At 42.5% G+C, this 20,448-nt stretch overlaps 1 protein-coding gene, 1 non-coding gene and 2 pseudogenes across 2 annotated transcripts; 3 read left to right on the forward strand and 1 right to left on the reverse strand.

Moving 5' to 3' along the window:
* The first annotated feature begins 7,310 nt into the window (after nucleotides 1-7,310).
* On the forward strand, nucleotides 7,311-7,496 carry LOC129250922 (U2 spliceosomal RNA; annotated as a pseudogene).
* A 232-nt stretch (nucleotides 7,497-7,728) lies between these two features.
* LOC129251126 (U2 spliceosomal RNA) lies at nucleotides 7,729-7,924 on the forward strand. Its single transcript, XR_008582928.1, has one exon. It is a non-coding gene; the product is annotated as a U2 spliceosomal RNA (small nuclear RNA).
* A 713-nt stretch (nucleotides 7,925-8,637) lies between these two features.
* LOC129250987 (U2 spliceosomal RNA) lies at nucleotides 8,638-8,776 on the forward strand (annotated as a pseudogene).
* Nucleotides 8,777-17,550: 8,774 nt separating this feature from the next.
* On the reverse strand, nucleotides 17,551-18,415 carry LOC129250465 (uncharacterized). The gene is made up of 2 exons (XM_054890089.1): nucleotides 18,330-18,415; nucleotides 17,551-18,190 (listed from the first exon to the last, which is right to left on the reverse strand). The coding sequence occupies exons 1-2, from the start codon at nucleotides 18,413-18,415 to the stop codon at nucleotides 17,551-17,553; spliced, it is 726 nt and encodes a 241-aa protein (XP_054746064.1).
* Between the last annotated feature and the right edge of the window lie 2,033 nt (nucleotides 18,416-20,448).

Genomic DNA, 20,448 nt, shown 5'->3' on the forward strand with positions numbered 1-20,448 from the left:
GCCCGACGCCACCATCGTACAGACGTCGGCCTAGGAGACCAGGGAGATTCCCTCTGATGGCTGGGCGAGTTTCGAGACACAGAAGTTAAAAAGCAAGGGTGAAAGAACACTACCCTGCGGAACTCCTTACTTTATTTTCCCCTGTTTTGAGATTTGGTCTCGAAATAGGGAGCGTCGACTGAAAAATATCATCTAGTAGCATGGCGTGGCTTACTGGGTCGAAAGCCTTGTGTAGGCCCAACGCTACTAGGACAGTCCTCTCACAGGGGCGGTTTTTGTTGAGCCCGCGGTTTGTTAATGACGGTGAGTGCTGCAGGGGTACTGTGCACTCTTCGGAGGCCATGCTGGTGTCAGGTGTTTCGTGTAGAGTGAGAGTAGAAGGGCTTGAAGAGTGTTTTTTGTCGCTGTTGTTGTAGCAGTAACTTTGCCCTGTCAGTGTAGTGTAATTACCGGTCGTTTTCGTCTATCTCATCTAACGGCAGGCCCAGGAAACAAACTGTTTCGACAGGTTAGGTCCAGAGGGAGTGGGTTGTTAGATGAGTAGGTTTGATTGAGAATGTGAAAAGGTGGTTAGTGTCATGCGGGGTGCGTTCACATACCGGACATATGTTTAGTATGTCGTACGGGGTATCTTCACATGCCGGACATATGTTTGGTATGATGGAGTCAATTCTGGATAAGTAGGAGTTTAACCTACTACAGTATCCAGAACATAATTGTGCCAGTGTTACGCGTGTTTCACGGGGAAGCTGGAAGTCTTCATCTGCTATAGGTGGTGGTTGGACACCCATTACGGCATTCACAGGGCGGGAGATTAAGAAGGTGGTGACGGTTTTCCGGGGAATGTTGTTTATTGACTGTCTCAATACTGTCTGGTCCAGTAGATTTCTGTCAGTTTTGTCCTGGATCTCGTCGCCATAGCTTAAAAGGTGTCTCCTGACGTGCCTAGGAGGCGGCTCTGGCTCAAGCAGGTGTCTGCAAGGGTGAAACGTACGGTAGCACCCCAGCAGGAACTGCTTTCTGAGCAGTTTATTGTGCTCCATTACAGGGAGCATTTGTGCCTCACTATGAAGGTGTTGAATAGGGGACATCAGGGGCAACCGGTCGCTGTCCAAATGTTGGAAATTTCTCGCAGTGAAAAAGCGAGAAAGCTTGTTGTTGTTGTAACAGTACCTTTACCCTGTCAGTGTAGTGTAATCACCGATCGTCTTCGTCTAGCTCATCTAACGGTAGGCTCAGGAAACTAGGTGTTTCGACGGGTTGGGTCCAGAGGGAGAGAGGTGTTAGAAGAGTGGGTTTGATGTGGCATGTGAAACGGTGGTTAGTGTCGTGCGGGGTGCCTTCACATGCCGGACATATATTATGTTTAGTATGTCGGGGTCGATTCTGGATAAGTAGGAGTTTAACCTGCTACAGTATCCAGTATCCAATGCGATTGGTGGTGGGTAGACTCCGATAACGGCATTCGGGGGTCCGGAGCTTAAGAAGGTGGTGAGGGTCTCGCGATGAATGCCGTTTGTGGCCTGTCCGTACACTGTCCGATCCTGGAGTGGTCTGCCTGTTTTGTCTAGGATCTCGTCCACGTAATTTAGGAAGTTGTCTCCTGATGTGCCTGGGAGCTGGCTCAGGCTCAAGCTGGTGTCTGCATGGGTGAGGCCTACGGTCACAACCTAGCAGAAACTGCTTGCTGAGCAGTTTGTTATGCTTCCTCACAGGTAGCATATGAGCCTCGTCATGCAGGTGTTGTATTGGTGACATCAGAAGACATCCTGTCGCGGCCCTTATTGCAGTATTTTGGCAGGTCTGGAGCTTCGTCCACTGCGTATCACTGGTTCCAGGCAACCAGACAGGCGCAGCATAGTTAAGAACCGGTCGGCCTATTGCCTTGAAAGTCGACAGCAACATTGCTTTGTCATTGCCCCAAGTGCTGCTGGCAAGCGACTTGAGGACCTTGTTGCGATTCTGTATTTTAGTGGTAATAGCGGTTGTATGCGCTGAGAAGGAGAGCAAACTGTCAAAGGTAACTCCCAATATTTTGGGGTTGTTAACCGTCGGAATTTGTGTGTCATCGACTTTCACCTTGAGTTGTAGCTTGACCTCCTTTGTCCAGGTGGTGAAAAGGGTCGCAGTGGATTTAGTGGGAGAGAGTTGTAAATTCCTCGCAGTGAAGAAGCGAGAAAGTCGGGCGAGGTAGTCGTTTACTTTGGTGCATAGGCCATCAGTGTCATAGCTCGACGCCGTTATCGTGCAGTCGTCGGCGTATGAGACTAGTGACACTCCCTCTGGTGGCTGGGGGAGTTTCGAAATGTAGAAATTAAAAAGCAAGGGTGAAAGGACACCACCCTACGGTACTCCTTGCTTTATTTTTCTCTGTTTTGAAGTTTGGTCTCGAAATATCACCGACGAGTGACGACCACTCAGGTAGTTCGCGGTCCACCTCTTCAGCCCTGGCGGGAGTGTCGACTCTAAAATGTCATCTAGTAGCGTGGCGTGGCTGACTGTATTTAAAGCCTTTTGTCGGTCCAACGCTACTAGGACAGTCGTCTCGCAGGGGCGGTTTTGGTTTAGTCCACGGTTTAGTCCTGGGTGTTTATGACGGTGCGTGCCGTGGTGGTGCTGTGCACTCTTCGGAAACCATGCTGGTGTGAGGCTGGAGTCAGGTGTTTTTGAGGAGTGGGAGTAGAAGGGCTTCAAGCGTCTTCACTACTGGGGAAAGGAGAGTTATCGAACGATAAGACTCCCCTTGGTTGGCGGGTTTCCCAGGCTTCAGCAGTGGGACCACTCTCACTAATTTCAACCTATTAGGAATGACGAGAGTGGCCATAGACAGGTTAAAGACCTTGGTAAGATATTCCACTCCCAATGGACCCAGCTTTTTCAACATCAGCATGTTTAGTAAGTCAGGGCCTATGGCTTTGGATGGTTCCATGTGTTTGATGGCCCCCTGAACCCCGTCGCTGAAGAAAGCAAGTGGCGCACTGTTTTATGCCAGTTTGTGCAGCCGTCTGGTGGCACTACGTTTGGATCTGTCGGCCGGAGGATGCAGAATAAATTGCCGGCTAAAGTAGCTCGCGCATCTCTTCGGATCCGATGAGGCACGACCGTTGAAGGTGCTATCAACCTTGTTATTGTGCTTCGTCGGGTTCGACACGGACCTGCAGGGCTTCAAATGCTCTTCCCATTTGTTCCGCTTGTGTAGGGGTACCAGTTTTCGTATCTCGGAACTGAGATCCTTTATCCGAGGATCCCCAGGATCGGCCTGGTGTAGGCGATCACGCTCGTTCGCCAGAACAGCTGCTTCAGCTGGGAATTTGGGACGTTTGTCCCTGATCCTTCCAGGGGGTGTGTAGCGAGCAGCGGCAGCTGTGAGCACCTTGGGGAATGCACGTTCGCCTGCGCCCACATCAATGGGAATGGAGAGAGCGGCGAAGATGTCTTCAGTAAATCCCACGAATCTGGTCTAATCAGCTTTGTTGAAGTTGTCGTATGACCGGTGATCCGCGGAAACAAAATCGGCAGGTCTCTCGATCGAGACGATAATGGCCAAGTGGTCTGATGCAAGCCATAGCATAGGTCGCCAGGTTATGCTATTTATCAGACCTGCGCTAGCAATTGTGATGTCAGGCGAGCTGCTGCAATTGCCCACTACCCTGGTAGGGGCGTAGTCGTTCACAGTGCTGAATCGTCGTTCACAGTGGAATCGTCAATGTGATCTGCCAATAGCTGTCCCCTACGATCATTTGGCAACCTTGAATGCCAAAGATCGTGATGCGCATTACCTACTACGGATCGGTTTTCACCTCTGATGAGCGCACCTATATCAGGGTGATACCCTGCCGAGCAGCAGGTGATAGGGGGTATATATACATTATAAATTTCGAGCTCGGCATCGCGTGTCCGGACAGCTATACCTTGATATTCTAAGTTGCTGCCCCTGCGGTCGATGCCTTCATCAATAAGACGATACTGCACTGTGTGGTGGACTATAAACGGTAGGGCACCACCATTGTCTCGCTCGCGATCGTGTCTGTGAACGTTATAGCCATCCCTGCTGATCAGAGAGAACCTAGCGTGCAGGAAATTTTGCTGTCGACTTTAAAGCAATAGGCCGACCGGTTCAAAACTATGTTGCGCCTGTCTGGTCGCCTGTAACCAGAGATTCGCAGTGGACGAAGCTTCAGACCTGCCAAAACACTGCATTAAGGACCGCGACAGGATGTCTTCTGATATCACCTATACAACACCTACATGATGAGGCCCTTATGCTGCCTGTTAAGGAGCATAACAAATTGCTCAGTAAGCAGTTTCTGCTAGCGTGTTGCAGGAGATCTCACCCATGCAGACACCTGCTCGAGCCTGAGCCACCTCGAAGGCACATCAGGAGGTATTTCCTCAACTACGCGGACGAGATCTTAGACAGAACAAACAGACATCTAATGGAACGGGACAGTTTACAGACAGGCCATAAACGACATTCATCCGGAGATTCTCACCACCTTCTTAAGCTCCCGACCTCCGAATGCCGTTATCGGAGTCCACCCACCACCAATCGCAAACGAAGAGCTTCAACTTGCCCGAGGGTCCCGCGTAACCTTGGCACTATTGCGCTCTGGTTATTGTAGGAGTTTAAACTCCTACTTATCCAGAATCGACCCCGACATGCGAAACATATGTCCAGCATGTGAAGGCAGCCCGCACGACACTAACCAGCTTCTCAACCTTCTCACATGCCCCATTAAACCCACTCATCTAACACTCCTCTCCCTCTGGACCCAACCCGTCGAAACAGCTAGTTTTCTGGACCTACCGTTAGATGGACTAGACAAAGACGACCGGTCATATACCCTACACTGACGGGGGTTCTATTACTGTTAAAACAACAACAACAACAAAGCATGCCTCTATGGGTTAGTGAAGAAAATAAATGCGATAAATAAATTTCATCCAGAACACAATCAAATATTTTCCAATATGCATAAATAGTAACAAATTCCCAACTCAAATATTGCAAAATACCTGGGGATGATTCTAGACACTAAGCTAAGATGGAACTCATAAATAAAGAAAAAATGGAATTGAAGTATAGAAATATATATTGTCTTATGGGGAAGGAATCAGCACTATCCACCAATAATAAAATAATCTTTATATATAAAAATTAATGTTTGTCTGTATGTCTTCGATTAACTCAAAAACTACTGAACCGATTCTTATAAAAATTGGTATATATATAAGGTTGGCCAAAAAGTCTTAGGGTATTTCCGCAAGCTTGTCTTTGCAAGCGCGTAGTTCTACATAGTTGTATTCGTCGCATCGGTTCACTATAGAGCTTTTTGGAAAGCTCTTTTCACGTGCTAACACGTGTTTGATTAATTGTTGTTTGCTTTTAGTCGTTCCTGAGTTATAGCGTCGCAAACATGGAGCAAAATAAAGAGAAAATGCGGCATATTTTACAGTACTACTACGATAAAGGCAAAAATGCATCTCATGCTGCCAATAAAATTTGTGCAGTTTATGGACCCGATACAGTTTCCATTTCCACCGCACAACGATGGTTTCAACGTTTTCGTTCTGCTGCAGAGGTGATCGAAGATGCGCCACGGTCCGGAAGGCCTGTCGTCAAAAATTGCGATAAAATCGCTGAATTGATCGAAAGAGACCGGCATAGTAGCAGCCGTAGCATCGGCCAAGAGCTGGGCATGAGTCATCAAACCGTTATAAACCATTTGAAGAAGCTTGGATTCAAAAAGAAGCTTGATCTATGGGTGCCGCACGACTTGGTGCAAAAAAACATTTTTGCCCGTATGGATGCAGGCGAATCGCTTCTGAATCGCAACAAAATCGACCCGTTTTTGAAGCGGATGGTGACTGGCGATGAAAAGTGGGTCACTTACGACAACGTGAAGCGCAAACGGTCGTGGTCGAAAAGCGGTGAAGCTGCCCAGACGGTGGCCAAGCCTGGATTGACGGCCAGGAAGGTTCTTCTGTGTGTTTGGTGGGATTGGCAGGGAATCATCCACTATGAGCTGCTCCCATATGGCCAAACGCTCAATTCGGACCTCTACTGCCAACAACTGAACCGCTTGAATGCAGCACTTATGCAGAAGAGGCCATCTTTGATCAACAGAGGCCGAATTGTCTTCCATCAGGACAACGCCAAGCCACACACATCTTTGGTGACGCGCCAGAAGCTCCGGGAGCTCGGATGGGAGGTTCTTTTGCATCCACGAGCTTGGTAGTCGGAAGTTGTCCACAAGAGAGTCCTGTGAGAATTGGCTCTCCGAGTTTTTTTGACAATAGGGAAGCGAGCTTCTATAAGAGGGGCATTATGAAGTTGGCATCTCGTTGGGAACTCGTCATCCAACAAAACGGCGCATATTTGACTTAAATCGCATTATTATAACCAATTTTATGAACAATTGAAAATTCAATAAAAATACCCCAAGACTTTTTTGACAACCTTATATGTATTTATCCACGGAGAAGGTTTGTTGAATATGCTCATTGCTGCCACTCGCCACCAGGTGGCGCTGCAGAGTAGCAACTTCTGCCCCGTTCAACCGACTTTTTCGAAATAAACAAAATCAATAAAATGGTTAAGAATGAATTGAATATTTGTGTACTGACGTTTCTTTAAAGTTATTTTTCATAAATTTATTTTAGTTGTTGGCGTAGCAACGCACGCCGGGTACAGCTAGTCTATATATATAAAAATGAAATGATGTTCGTTTGTACGCATTTTTTTGGGCCGATACGAGGCCAATTTTATTCGTTCTTTTTTCATATTATAGGGATCCACTAGGGGAAGGTTTTTAGCAAAAAAAAATTTCTTTTAAATATTTTCTTCATATAAAAAAAAGAAAAAATCAAAACAACACTTGCTCGATTCTTAGATTAAAGTAAGTTTCGAATCGAAATTCATTTTATGTGTACAACTTTTTTTGAATTTTTCGTTATTGTATACAGAAATTTCAAATGATTCGAATGAAAATTTTTTTTTGAAGTGAAAACTTCTTTAGAATCGTTGGGAGTGATTTGAGGAAAAGTGAAACGAAAAAGCGACCCTCTTGGCTACGAAGCGTTATATAATATGTTGATATAAACGTAGCGACGAACTAAATAAAAATAACTTTTATTTTTTCTTGTGATTCGAACCAAGGATTTTGGATCGGAAGCTCACATTGCTAGTCGCTCGGCTACCGCGCCATGCTGTCATCGCTGGCCTAAAAGTTATTTAGTTACGAAGCGTTATATTATATGTTGATATAAATAATTTTTGTGAGCGTGTAATTCTCAAAAGGTTTATTAGAAAATCTATTGAAGTAGGTAGTGTGGTATCTGTTCGTATCAGCTTAACATCTGATAGATCCTCCGTCGGAGGACAACAAATGTTAAACTGATTTTTGGAAAAGGGCGGAGTATTTTAAGGGCTTGCTCCACCTCTGCCACGGGTTGACCCGGTATTACAGTACCGCCGGGATTTCGGCCTTGAATAAATACAAGAAGAAATATACTAATACATTTAGCTTTGGTGGGAAGAGCCATAAATTTTTATATGAATACATGTAGACGAAAATGGAATTTTTTTTTGAAGTGAAATTTGCATTGTAGGACATTTCTGATTATTTATTGAAAACAGTTTTTTGGTTTAGATACTGAAAGTCAGTTTAAGTGAATCGGTATAAATATTTCGTACATTAATTTTTGTGAGCGTGTAATTCTCAAAAGGTTTATTAGAAAATCTATTGAACTAGGTAGTGTGGTATCTGTTCTTATCAGCTTAACATCTGATAGATCCTCCGTCGGAGGACAACAAATGTTAAACTGATTTTTGGAAATGGGCGGAGTGTTTTAAGGGCTTGCTCCACCTCTGCCACGGGTTGACCCGGTATTACAGTACCGCCGGGATTTCGGCCTTGAATAAATACAAGAAGAAATATACTAATACATTTAGCTTTGGTGGGAGAGCCATAAATTTTTATATGAATACATGTAGACGAAAATGGAATTTTTTTTTGAAGTGAAATTTGCATTGTAGGACATTTCTGATTATTTATTGAAAACAGTTTTTTTTTATTAAAATTGATTATAGAAGAAAATTGAATTTTTTCCAAGGTGAATTCATACACTAAGCTAAGTAAAACGTTTCGTAATTCAATTTTGTGTTGACAACCAAATGTACACGGCGGAAGAAAAAAATAACAAATCAGCTGTGTTATTGCTACCACCTTCAAAAGATTCGCCTTGATTTTTCATATAAAAATTATACATATCATCACTTGTGACAACTGTACCCAGTCGGTCGACAGTGTGTGAATCATCTTTACATTCTGCAAGAATACCCCAACCTGCGCAGCGCACAGTAAAATCGACACAAAGCTGAGCGCAGAGCACAATCGTACAAACACACTAACGTACATACATACATATATACGCTCGAATACATTTTCTTACTGTGCTCAGCCAAGGCTGGTAGTCATGCACTGTGGCGATATGAACGCACAAATGCACATACACAGGCACGAACATGAAATCAAACAGCTCGCCGTGTTTAAGTGAATCGGTATAAATATTGTAATTCTCTAAAGGTTTATTAGAAAATGTAATCACAAGGTAGTTTGTTGGTTGTGTATGGTTATCGCTTCTCGGCCTTATGGCTAAGATCAAAGTGTTAAACTAATTTTTAGAAATGGGCGGAGCGCTTTAGGGGCTTTCTCCACCTCTGCCACGGGTTGGCCCGGTATTGCAGTACCGCCGGGATTTCGGCCTTGAATAAATACAAGAAGAAATATCCAAATACATTTAGCTTTGGTGGGAAGAGACATAAATTTTTATATGAATACAAGTAGACGAAAATGGAAGAAATTTGTAAGTCTGTTTCTTCGGTCCGTTTGGGTATTTTTTTTTGACAACATCGAAACCAAAGCATTTGTATCATATTTTATCTATCATAAGCCACTCGTATCATTTGTTGAAATTGAAAACATTGAGGATGAATAATAATAAAATGAAGAACATAAAATATGTACTTTATAGCAATATTATAATGAACCTATAATTATCCCGCTCCTAATGCTGCTTTCGTCTCATTCTCTCTCAGTTTGTTTTACGGAAGGTTTCACTTCTATTGCGTCTAACCGTTAGACACGTTTTTTTTTTTTTTTTTTTTTTTATTTCTTCCATAAAATATTACACCTGTCGTTAGACAATAAGTAATTTGATTTGCAAAAAGATGGAATGAGAGTGATATTGAAGGGCCAATGCCCCCAAGCTCATTTAGAAGAAATATATACATATTATTTAAAAACAAGTGGTTAACAAACAATGACATATACGATTAGTTGACAATTGATTACAAGGATTTTGCAAGATCTGTTGGTGTTTGACGGTTAAGCCCAAAGTCGGTAGATTTTTCTTTATTTGGTAGTCTTCTCATCATAGGATTTGTATGCGTTAATAGTCTATTTATGTGTCTTCTGCTAGCGCTTTGTATTGTTTCATCAATAGTATCGATGTCAAGGTCACGATGAATATCTGCGTTAGGTATGTACCAAGGTGCATTAGTTAAGGTCCTAAGTATTTATGAAAATAATGTTTCAATTCAATTGAGCAATGCTTTCTTTGACCAATTCTATATGGAAATGAATGCGTTAGAATTCGAATTTTTAGATTTATTTTGTTTATTTCTCATTTTTTCAGAAGTACACCACACAACAACTCATTCCAACTCTGATTTTGAAATCCTGTTGGAATTGGTGATCGATAATTTTGTCACTATAATGGTCAATGGAAATTTGCGTGTATCAGACCCTGCATATTATTTACCATATCAACTTTTTATGGAACATATGGACCAAATGAACACAAAAAAATAATTTAGTTTTTTTTTGATTTTTTGCAACATTTTGGTTTTCAGTTAATACAATAAAAACAATACTGTTTTTTCGTGTACACAAAATTCTAAATTTATTACGTTGTTTGTTTAGAATTTTTTTAGAAAAAAAGTAAATTTTTTGGTTTTGAAAAAATTTGTTTATTGTTGCTATTTGTGAAAGCGTAGATATTTGTAAGTATTTGACTATAATCCTAAAAGTTAATGGAATACCACTATGACACATAGAAAACATTTTTTCAAAGGGGTGTCTTTCGAAAATTATAAAAAAAATTGTTTTCAAAAATTTTGAAGAAATAAGGTAAAATAAAAAAAATTTGAAAGCATGAAATTTTTTCAAAACCAAATTTTCCTCAAAAAGATAAAAGAAATTTCTTCGAAGAGGTGTTTTTCTAAAATTACAAAAAAAAAAATTTCAAAAATTTTAAACAAATAAAATAAAATAAAACTTTTTCAAGGGTATGAAATTTTTTCAAAACAAAATTTTCTGAATACCAAACAAAATTAAAAAAAAAATGGTGTTTTCAAAGCATTTCATATTCCACTATTAATAGAGAATACATTTTTTCGAGGGGGTGTTTTTCAAAGCGGAAAAAAATCTTTTTTAACAAATCAATTTAAACTTTTACAAAAGTATGAAATTTTTTCAAGAACAAAATTTTCTCAAAAACGTTAAGTTAAAAAAAAATAGTTTTTTCAAAATATTTAATTTTCAGCAATTAACTGGGAAGAAATTTGTTAGAGCGAAGTGTTTTTCAAAACTTCAAAAAACACTTTTTAACCAAAAAAAATAAAACTTTTCAAAAACAACAGGAATGATAACATTGCCTAACAATTTCTGCATTTTTGCACAGTCTAAAGAGGCATTGATACAGAGTGTATTTCCAAACATAGTTCAACATTACAAAAACCATGATTGACTCAGTGAAAGAGCAATTTTAGCTGGGAAAAATAAGGACGTCAATGATATAAATTCAGCTATTTTAGATCAAATACCTGGTGACATAGTTGCGTATAAGTCAATGGACACTATTACTGATCAAGATGAGGTCGTAAATTATCCAACTGAATTCTTAAACTCACTCGATTTGCCAGGCTTACCACCTCATAATTTACGATTAAAAATTGGAGCACCGATTATTATGCTGCGCAATAGTAATGTGCCCCGACTTTGCAACGGTACCTGACTCGCTGTGAAGAAGCTAATGGGTAACGTTATCGAAGCAACAATTTTGAAAGGGAAGTACAAAGGAGAAGACATTTTCATACCCTGAATTCCACTGATTCCGACGGATTTACCATTCGATTTCAAACGTTTGCAGTTCCCTATTTGCCGAATTAATAAGGCGCAAGGACAGTCTCTACAAATGTGCGGTATTAATTTAGAATACCCATTTTTTTCTCATGGACAATTGTATGTAGCTTGCTCACGAGTTGGCAAACCATCGTCATTATTCACGCGAAAGATGAAAAAACCAAAAACGTTGTCTACCAAAAAGTGTTACAATAAAGTTCGAATCAAATTGTATCAAAGAATTTGCTTTGTTTCGTATTAATTTTATTCTCTTTCAGCAAATCATTGAATTCATCGTCTAGCGAAGCGGGCGAGGGTACGCTAGTTATATATAAAAATGAATGTTTGTCTGTATGTCCTCGATGAACTCATAAACTACTGGACCGATTATTATAAAAATTGGTATATATATGTATTTTTCCACGGAGAAGGTTTGTAGAATATGCTCATTACTGCTCGTGGCGCTCTCCGGCTGTGCTGCTCAAGAAAAAGGATGGAAGCACCCGATTTTATGTAGATTATAGAAAGCTGAAGGAAGTCGCGAAAAAGAGCAGCTACCCATTACCACGAATAGATGACACTCTCGATACTTTATCCGGCGCAAACTGGTTTTCCATGCCTGATTTAAAAAGTGGTTTCCGGCAGGTGAAAAACGAGCGAATACTTTCAGAGCCGGAGCGTTTGTATCCATTCCGATGACATGACCCGGCCAGCGTAGGCGCTGGATCTTTATTCGCTGCGCTATGTCTCTGTCGTCGTAAAGCTCATGCAGTTTATCGTTCTTTCGCAGGGTCCAAAAATCTTGCGCAGAATCTTTCTCTCAATAACTCCAAGCGACGCTTCATCGGATATTGTCATCGTCCAGTCTTCTGCGCTATACGTTTGAACGGGCATGATGAGAGTCTTGTAGAGTGTTAGTTTTGTTTGTCGAGAGAGGACTTTACTGCTCATTTGCCTACTTAGTCCAAAGTAGCACTTGTTGGCAAAAGAGATTCCAAGTTGGATTTCCAAGTTGATATTGTTATAGGTTTTAATACTGGTTCCTAAATATACGAAGTCTTTTCCAACCTCGAAATCATAACTGTCAACAGTGAACAGTGGTAGAATTTTCGGGAGTTGTTCCTATTGGCCAGCAAGCTCCTCGCACTCACGTATTTTGGCCTCTCGTTTCTGCTTTCGGATAATACGTCTCTCTTCCTTTCTTAGCTCTCGGTAGCGATCCCACATGGCTCGCGTTGCGCCCGATCGCAGCGTGGCTCTATAGGCAATATCTTTTCTTTTTGCGGCAGCATGACATTCCTCGTCATACCAACTGTTTTTTCGAGCTCGCCGGAATCCGATTTCTTCTTCGGCGGCGGTCGTGCATGCCTGAGAGCAGGAATGAGATTTGAGTGTCGAATCTTCTGGCTGTATGTTGTGATTGCAGCTTTTCGATGTCGAACATTCTTTGTATAGTTAGATGTACGTTTTTTGTTGCACGGAGGCGTGTGCGCAGCTTGACTGCAACGAGGTAATGATCCGAGTTGTTATTGGGTCCTCAGATCATTCGTATCTAATACACTAGAAGCGTGTCTTCCATCTATCACAACATGATCGATCTGGTTTCGCGTTTTTCGAGGGTAGCTTGGTGTATCTTCTTATGCTGGAATCTGGTGCTGCAGACAAACATGCTTCGGGACTAGTCTTAAAATAATTGATGGAGTTCTGCATCGTGTATGGGAACGTGAAAATGGAAATTACTCCCGTGAACTGATTAGTAGTAGTAACGGGTGATTTTTTAGCTATTATCTTTTTAAACAGTTGGTTTAAACAGCTGACGGATGTTTCGTGTTTTGTTTCACATCTTCTGTTTGGTCTATAATTTAACCATGAATCGTCTTACAAACGAACAACGCTTGTAAATCATTGAATTTTATTATAAAAAAGCGTGTTCTGTTAAGAAAGTTCATCGCGCGCTTCTTCCATTTTATGGCCAGTTTAATCGACCTACTGAAGCGGCTATTCGAGCTATTGTGACTAAATTTAGAACCAAATTTACATTATTGGACATCAAACCACCAATACGCTTACGTAGAGTGCGAACTGAAGAAAATATCGCAGCTGTATCGGCCAGTGTTAATGATGACCATCAATTATCGATTCGTCGCCGTTCGCAGCAATTGAGCCTCTGTTATTCAAGAACGTCGAAAATTTTTCGAAAGGACTTAGGTGTGAAGCCTTTCAAAATACAGCTGGTGCAAGAATTGAACCCGAACGACCTACCGCAACGAAGAATTTTTGGTGAATGGGCTTTTGGAAAGTTGGCCGAAGATCCACTTTTTTATTGAAAAATTGTGTTCAGCGACGAAGCTCATTTTTGGACCAATGGATACGTAAATAAGCAGAAGTGTCGATTTTGGGGTGAAGATCAGCCAGAAGAATTGCAAGAGCTACCAATGTATCCAGAAAGGTCACAGTTTGGTGCGGTTTATGGGCTGGTGGTATCATGCTGCGAATCGTAACGCAACTGTGAATGGTGAGCGTTACCGTAAAATGATATCCAACTTTTTTTTGCCCAAAATGCAAGAAATTGATTTGCATGGCATGTGGTTTCAGCAAGACGGTGCCACATGCCACACGGCACGCATAACAATGGACTTGCTGAGAGGCAAGTTCGGTGAACATTTTATTTCACGTTCGGGACGTGTCAATTGGCCACCCAGATCGTGCGATATAACGCCTTTAGATTATTTTTTGTGGGGCAATGTTAAAGCTCATGTTTATTCAGACAAGCCTGCTTCAATTAACGCATTGGAAGACATTTTTAAAGCATTTATATGTGAGATACCGGCCGAAACATTGGAAAGAGTATGCGAAAATTGGACTAAGCGGATGGACCATTTGAAGCCTAGTTGCGGTCAACATTTGCATGAAATAATCTTCAAACATTAAATTATGTGGTTGACTGGTAGGTTTAAGTGGTGATTCTTCCAGAATCCAATCAGCGCTTCCGCACCATTTTGTTGCCACATACTCCTTACCAACTTGTTTGCCAGTTATTTACAGCATGACTATATCCAGTCTGTGCGGCTCACGAACCTTATCAGGTTGGTGACATCTAAGCCAGACAGCTGTTCCAGACTCTCGAACAACGGTTTACCCAGGGTTAACATTTTGTCCTTCCATAGGGCAGGGCATTCGCAGAGGAAATGGAAGATTGTTTCCTTTTTCTCCGGTTGTTTACAACTGTGACAGTATGTGTTGTGAGGGATGCCCATTTTGGCTGCTTGTTCTCCCACAGACCAAAAGCCAGTTATGACTGCCGTTACTCTACAGGCGTCCCGTCGTTTCATGTTTATCAATGTCGACGATTGCTTAAGGTTGTAGGTGGGCCATAACGTTCTGCTAATTTTGCATTTCGTCTGGTCTCTCCATCTACAATCTGCGATTCGGAGGTATTTTAGAGAAATTGCACTCTTGATTGCACCTAGTGATGCGAATACCAATTCTGCAAGAGCGTTATTCATGGCAGATCCCCTTCTTGCCAGTTCATCCACTTTTTCATTACCTTCGATGTTTCGATGTCCCGTGACCCAGATTAAGGTAACTTTATGGTTTTCGCTCAAGGTGGTGAGCCTATTTCTGCTTGGCTCCACCACTTTAGAGGTTGTTGTAGCTGAACCCAGTGCCTGGATTGCAGATTGGCTATCCGAAAGAATAGCGATACTGCCCTTAAAAGAGGGAACTGCGATTGGTAGCCTACAAGCTTCCTCAATTGCCAGTACTTCCGCCTGAAAGACACTGCAAGCATTAGGGAGACGCACAGATCTTTCAATTTTAAGTCTATGAGAAAATATATCAGCTCCAACACCACAATCCATTTTACTGCCATCTGTATAGACTGTAGTGTCGAACTTGTTTAGTGAGAATCCCTTATTCAATTCTTTCCGAGATGGAAAGAGATTGACAAAATTTTTGCTGAATGTCACCATCGGGATGATGTAGTCAGTCCTCTTCGAGGTATACTGGGTTTGTCGCAGTAATAGACTAGCATGGCCATGAGCTTTTTCCTTCCGGCGACCCGCTGCATTTAACCTTAATGCACTCATTGTTGCCATCTTCTTGATATGTAGTTCTACCGGAATAACGTGTGTCAGCGCGTTCAGGGCCTCCCTAGGACATGGTCTGATCGCACTGACTGTTATTGCACAGGCTGGTCTTTGTATTCTGCTAAGTAATTTGATGTTGTATTCTCTCTCTAGAGCTTTCCACCAAACTACAGAGCCATACGTTAAAATTGGTCGCATAACCGCCTTATACAACCATAATGTGTACTTGGGTTGAAGACCACATATTCTTCCAAGCATACGTTTACAGGCATATAAAGCGATTTCTGCTTTCTTTACCCGATCTTCAATGTTTAATTTCCAGCTAAGTTTGGAGTCCAGAATTACCCCTAAGTACTTTGCACTGGGTGAAAGTGAGACGGTTTGTCCGTTAATGCTTGGTAGAGTAAAAATTTGTACCTTGTATCTGGTCGTAAATAGCATGAGTTCTGTTTTACGCGCGTTTAAACTTAGGTCACAGCCTGTAGCTCAATAGTTAAGCTCGCTTAGTGCCCTTTGAATGATCCCACTGATCGTATTGGGACACAGTCCTGATGCCATTAAAACCACATCATCAGCGTACGCGACCACTTTTACCCCTCCTCCATTAAGTTTTGTTAAGATTTTACTAATAACACATAACCAGAGGAGTGGAGAAAAGAGTCCCCCTGTGGAGTGCCCCTGTGGACTCTTTTTGTTATGTTGATATTGCCCATATTAGCTCTAATTATCCTGGTTTCTAGCATAGAGATGATCCAATTGCTGATACAATTTTCCACCCCTAAGTCTATTAACGCCCGTTGGATAGAATCAGTGCTAACGTTATTAAATGCGCCTTTATGTCAAGAAAAGCTGCCATGGTGTACTGTTTGCTTCCTAGAGACCCCTCTATTGTTCGGATTACCTCGTGAAGCGCTGTCTCCATCGATTTGCCTTTGAGGTAAGCATGTTGTACAATTGATATACTGGAGCTCTCCAGCGAGCTTCTAATGTGTATGTCTAAAAGCCGTTAAAATGTTTTTAGAACGAAAGACTAATTGGCCAGAAGTCCTTCGCTGTTTCATGCCCCCTTCTGCCCACCTTTGGTATGAAGATGACTCTAACAGGTGAAATCTGGCTTCTTGACCCAAGAAGCCATTGAATGATCTTTGGACGAGATACGGCTGAGCCTCGCAGAATCTCTTTTAGATTCGATCGAAGAACAAAAATCTCTCCTGCTCTTCTTCTTGGCGGCCCTAGTTGCCTTTTTGTACTGTCTACGACTATCTCTGTACAGTTGCCAATTACCTGTTGAGTAGCTGAGATTAAAATATTTTCTGGCTCCACCAGGCAGGATGTGTTTTTTCGCTATATTTAATTGGACACGACGTCTTGTAGGCCCTACTGAATGTCTTCTCCAATGTTGCGACCCTACTCTCAAGGTTTTCCGTGAGAGTGATTTGGCTCATCGGAATTCCTTCCAACCTATTGTTCACTACATTTTTGAACCTTTTCCAATTAGTTCTTAGTGGGTTTCGATACGGTAAGGGTGTATCCACCCTCAGATCCAGCTCGTAAAGGATCATGCGGTGATCCGAGAAAGAATTTTTGTTGGAAACCCTCCATTTTTGTACCCTTACCGAACTTTTTACGGACAGTAAAGTAACATCAATTACTTCCGCTCATCCCCTAAAGTACTCCGTACTAGGAAAGGTGAAAGTGGGGGTGTTACCTCTGTTGCATACCGTCAGGTTAGTATTGATAATAAAGTCGTAAAAAGACTCACCTCGTTCGTTCGTCTCCGACCTGCCCATAGAGAGTGCCTTGCGTTAGCATCGTATCCGAGTAGCAGGTTCTTATTTCTGGCTTCATGCACAAGCCGACGAGCCTCCTCGGGTCTTGGAGAACGGCCAGGAGAACGGTTAGGTTGTCCGTTGCAGTCGGCGAGTGCAGCAGGTTTATTTGGACAACCTTGAGACACATGCTGCTGGTCGCTTTAATATTTGACGGCGTCGCCAAGCTGCACTCTCGGGTGCTGCTCATTAGCGCCATCGTTTTTGGTAGATGCGGCGTCGTGAAGTTGCATGCCTGCGAGCAACTCGGATTTGCAGAGCGGAATATCTTCAGTTGCGTTTTCCTGACGCCGAACCGAAGTTTATTGTCCACTTTTCCCAGTGGCTCGATGCTCTCCTCCGATATTTGGAGAAGGAAGGACACACTATTCTCTTGCGGAGCCTCCGCTTTGATGATGCTCTAGTCATCCATCGGAACAGTGCGGTTGTGTGCCTGCAAGTATGGAATTAGTTGCTTAGCTTCGAACCCCATGTTCGATATCCAGATGCGGCCTCCGGGTTTGCCATGACGTGATCGACGACAATGCGGGACAGCCGTGCCTCGATTTCGGACCACTTATCCGATGCAGGTTTACCGCGGTTAGTTATTTCATCAACCAACGCTATTTGCAGGTGATCCCGTGCCACCTCATTAAATGTGCGTTTGGTTGGTTTTGGTATTGAAGCGGTGTGAGCCGACACTTTGTGCTTCTTCTTAGGTTTGTCGCTTTCGTCCTGCGAACGATTGGGTTTTACGGCTTCTGCCTTCTGGGTGGTCTGGAACGCCAGGTACTCATCGACCACCTTTTGGCACCTTGCCTTATCGGCCGCGTCCTTTGGATTAGTTTTTCCTTCAGCCTCATTTTTATTTATTCTACCGAGAATAGCCAGAGACCTCTGGTAAAGCTTATACCTGGGCGTGCCTTTTTTAACGTTTTGACGCTTTTGCCCCTTGGCATCAGCGGATGTGGATGGTTGATTTAAGGTTGATGGCGTGCTGTGGCCCACAGCTTTGCCATCAACCGTCTCTTGGCTGGAGGCCAAGAGTTCATCCTCTGAGGAAGTTCCCAACTTCCTCAGTTCGTTAGTGTCGGTCCGTGTTGTCCATCTGTTGTGCCAATGGGTGCGTCCGTTTGTCCGTTCGTTTTGGGTTTGTGTCCGTCCGTTTGTCCGTCTTCTTTGTAGCGTTATCCGAAGTTTTTGTTTGTTTTTGTTGTTTTTTCATTCTGTTTCTTACGGTCACCTGCCCTTCCAGAGGGCTGCCCATGTCGCCATGTGCGGTGACCAATGAGGATTTAGGGGAAATAAACGGTCCGCCATGGGAGCGCCCCATACCATGGTAAGGCCACCGTTACAACCTGAGGCGGCCTGATGTCAAGAGGGTTCCGTTAAAAGACAGCCTAGTTTTATCCCCCGGCTGCCAAACCCACCCAATAGGCACGGGTTGCGTTACACCTTGGGTTGAGGGAGTTTTTTTAACGAAGTTTACGTCTTCGACCTGTGTGGTTCGCGGGAGATCTACTCTCCTACCTTCCATATTTGGGAGGCGTTCCCCTATCCACCACCTGGGGACGCGCCCTATAGGGATAACAGGTTCCCCCAAGGGAAATTATGTGGACTGCACTATTGATTTAAATAAAAATTAAGTAATCTTTAATCTCTGTATCTAGGGGCATATTTAATGAAACGCAAAAGTTTATCCGAATGATTATTTTCCACACTGAGAATCTCAATCAGTTGTGAATCATTTAAGGTAAATTTTCCGAAAAAGACTTTTCTATATTCTCTTAATATGGGGCAGCGCGCCAGGAAATGTGCTATGTTTTCAAGCTCGCCTAAATTACACATTGAGCAAACTTTATTTTCTGTGTGAAATCTGTTGTTATTTAGAATTACCATGTTACTAGCCCTCATTATTCACATGCTTGATTCTATGTCATATTTTTAAAATAAACCAGACCTTTTGACCAATCTAATTCCTTATATATCCTACTAGTACTTAAGGCTTTTTGTATGTACACATTCATCCTTGCCTGATTGTGGTTTGTTAAAAGCAATTTTGCATTTTCTATCCAGCTTTCTGATTGTATGTTATCTATACGCCAAATGACATCGTTTTTACTAAACAAGTTCTTTAAATCTCTAATTCAGAAGACTTCTTTCTTTATAACAATTTTGGGCAGAACATGTGACAGCCGATTTTCTGAGTACATAAACAAAATTCTGTGCACATACTTAAGGAACAGTTCTCAAGTGAGAATATGATTTTCTTGCATGCCGGTTTCCAAAAAGAGTATGTATGTAGGCATATGTGATGGTAGCTTCAGAATTCGCTTTACACAATAATTGTCAAGCCAGATTCTGGCAAATTATTTTAATAGAATAAGATAAAACAAAATAAATTAAAATTGAAATTGAATTTGATAAAGGAAATTAAATAAATAAATAATTGAAATTAAATAAAAAAATATCGAAATGTAAATTATATTTAAGCTTTTTTTTTTTTTTGCGGGACAACTAGCAAGTGCAGCACTCAGACATTAATTGAGTCCATTGTACTACACTTGGATTCCCTTTTAATTTTCTTTAAATCTACCCGATCTCCGAAGAAATCTGAGTAGATCTTGTGGTGCCAAGGAGCCAAGATGGTCGCTTCTTAATACATCAGTGCCAAAGACCTCAAACCTGATTCGAGCGAAGGCGAGACAGACACATAGGAAGTGGTCCGCCGTCTCATCCTCCTCTTCAAAAGCTGGGCAAAATACACTGTCTGAGATGCCCAACCTTTCCATGTGCTTTGCCCACAGAAAGTGGCCCGTTATCAGTCCAACCAGCCGTCTGCATTCCCCTCTGCTTAATGACAGAAGGGTTTGCGACAGTCGATCGGACATGACAGGTAACATCAGTTTTGTCCATCTGCAGCCTCTCACAGCCTGCCAAGCTCGCTTGTGGGTAGTAGTTACCCATTTGCTAACCGATGGCCGCAGAAGGGAGTGGCAGAACGGGCCCTGGGCCAAAGAAGTTGGCCGCAGAGCCCATCTTAGCTAAGGAATCAGAGGTCTCGTTACCCGCGATACCCACGTGTCCCGGGACCCATGTTAGCATCAGGCTGTTATGTCTACCGACATAGTTCAGCCTGGATTTACAGGACTTCACTACCCATGATGTGGATGTAGGGCTGTCTAAGGCCATAAGCGCAGCTTGTCTGTCGCTGCAGACACATATAGATCTGCCTCTCCATCGTTTTTCCACAACAAAGTTCATAGCTTCTTGAACTGCATACACATCCGCTTGAAACACAGATGCATGCATTCCAAGAGCAAAATGTAGTTTTGTCCTGATGGATTCCACGTAGACCCCAGAGCC

Source organism: Anastrepha obliqua, chromosome 6 (genome assembly GCF_027943255.1).
Source record: "Anastrepha obliqua isolate idAnaObli1 chromosome 6, idAnaObli1_1.0, whole genome shotgun sequence".
Lineage (NCBI taxonomy): Eukaryota > Metazoa > Arthropoda > Insecta > Diptera > Tephritidae > Anastrepha > Anastrepha obliqua.

Coding starts and splice junctions, on each gene's coding strand:
- LOC129250465 (XM_054890089.1), bottom strand. CDS start 18,415: ATGGGGCGCTCCCATGGCGGACCGTTTATTTCCCCTAAATCCTCATTG. Junction 18,191..18,329: donor ATGGGCAGCCCTCTGGAAGG/GCAGGTGACCGT, acceptor TTGGCACAACAG/ATGGACAACACGGACCGACA.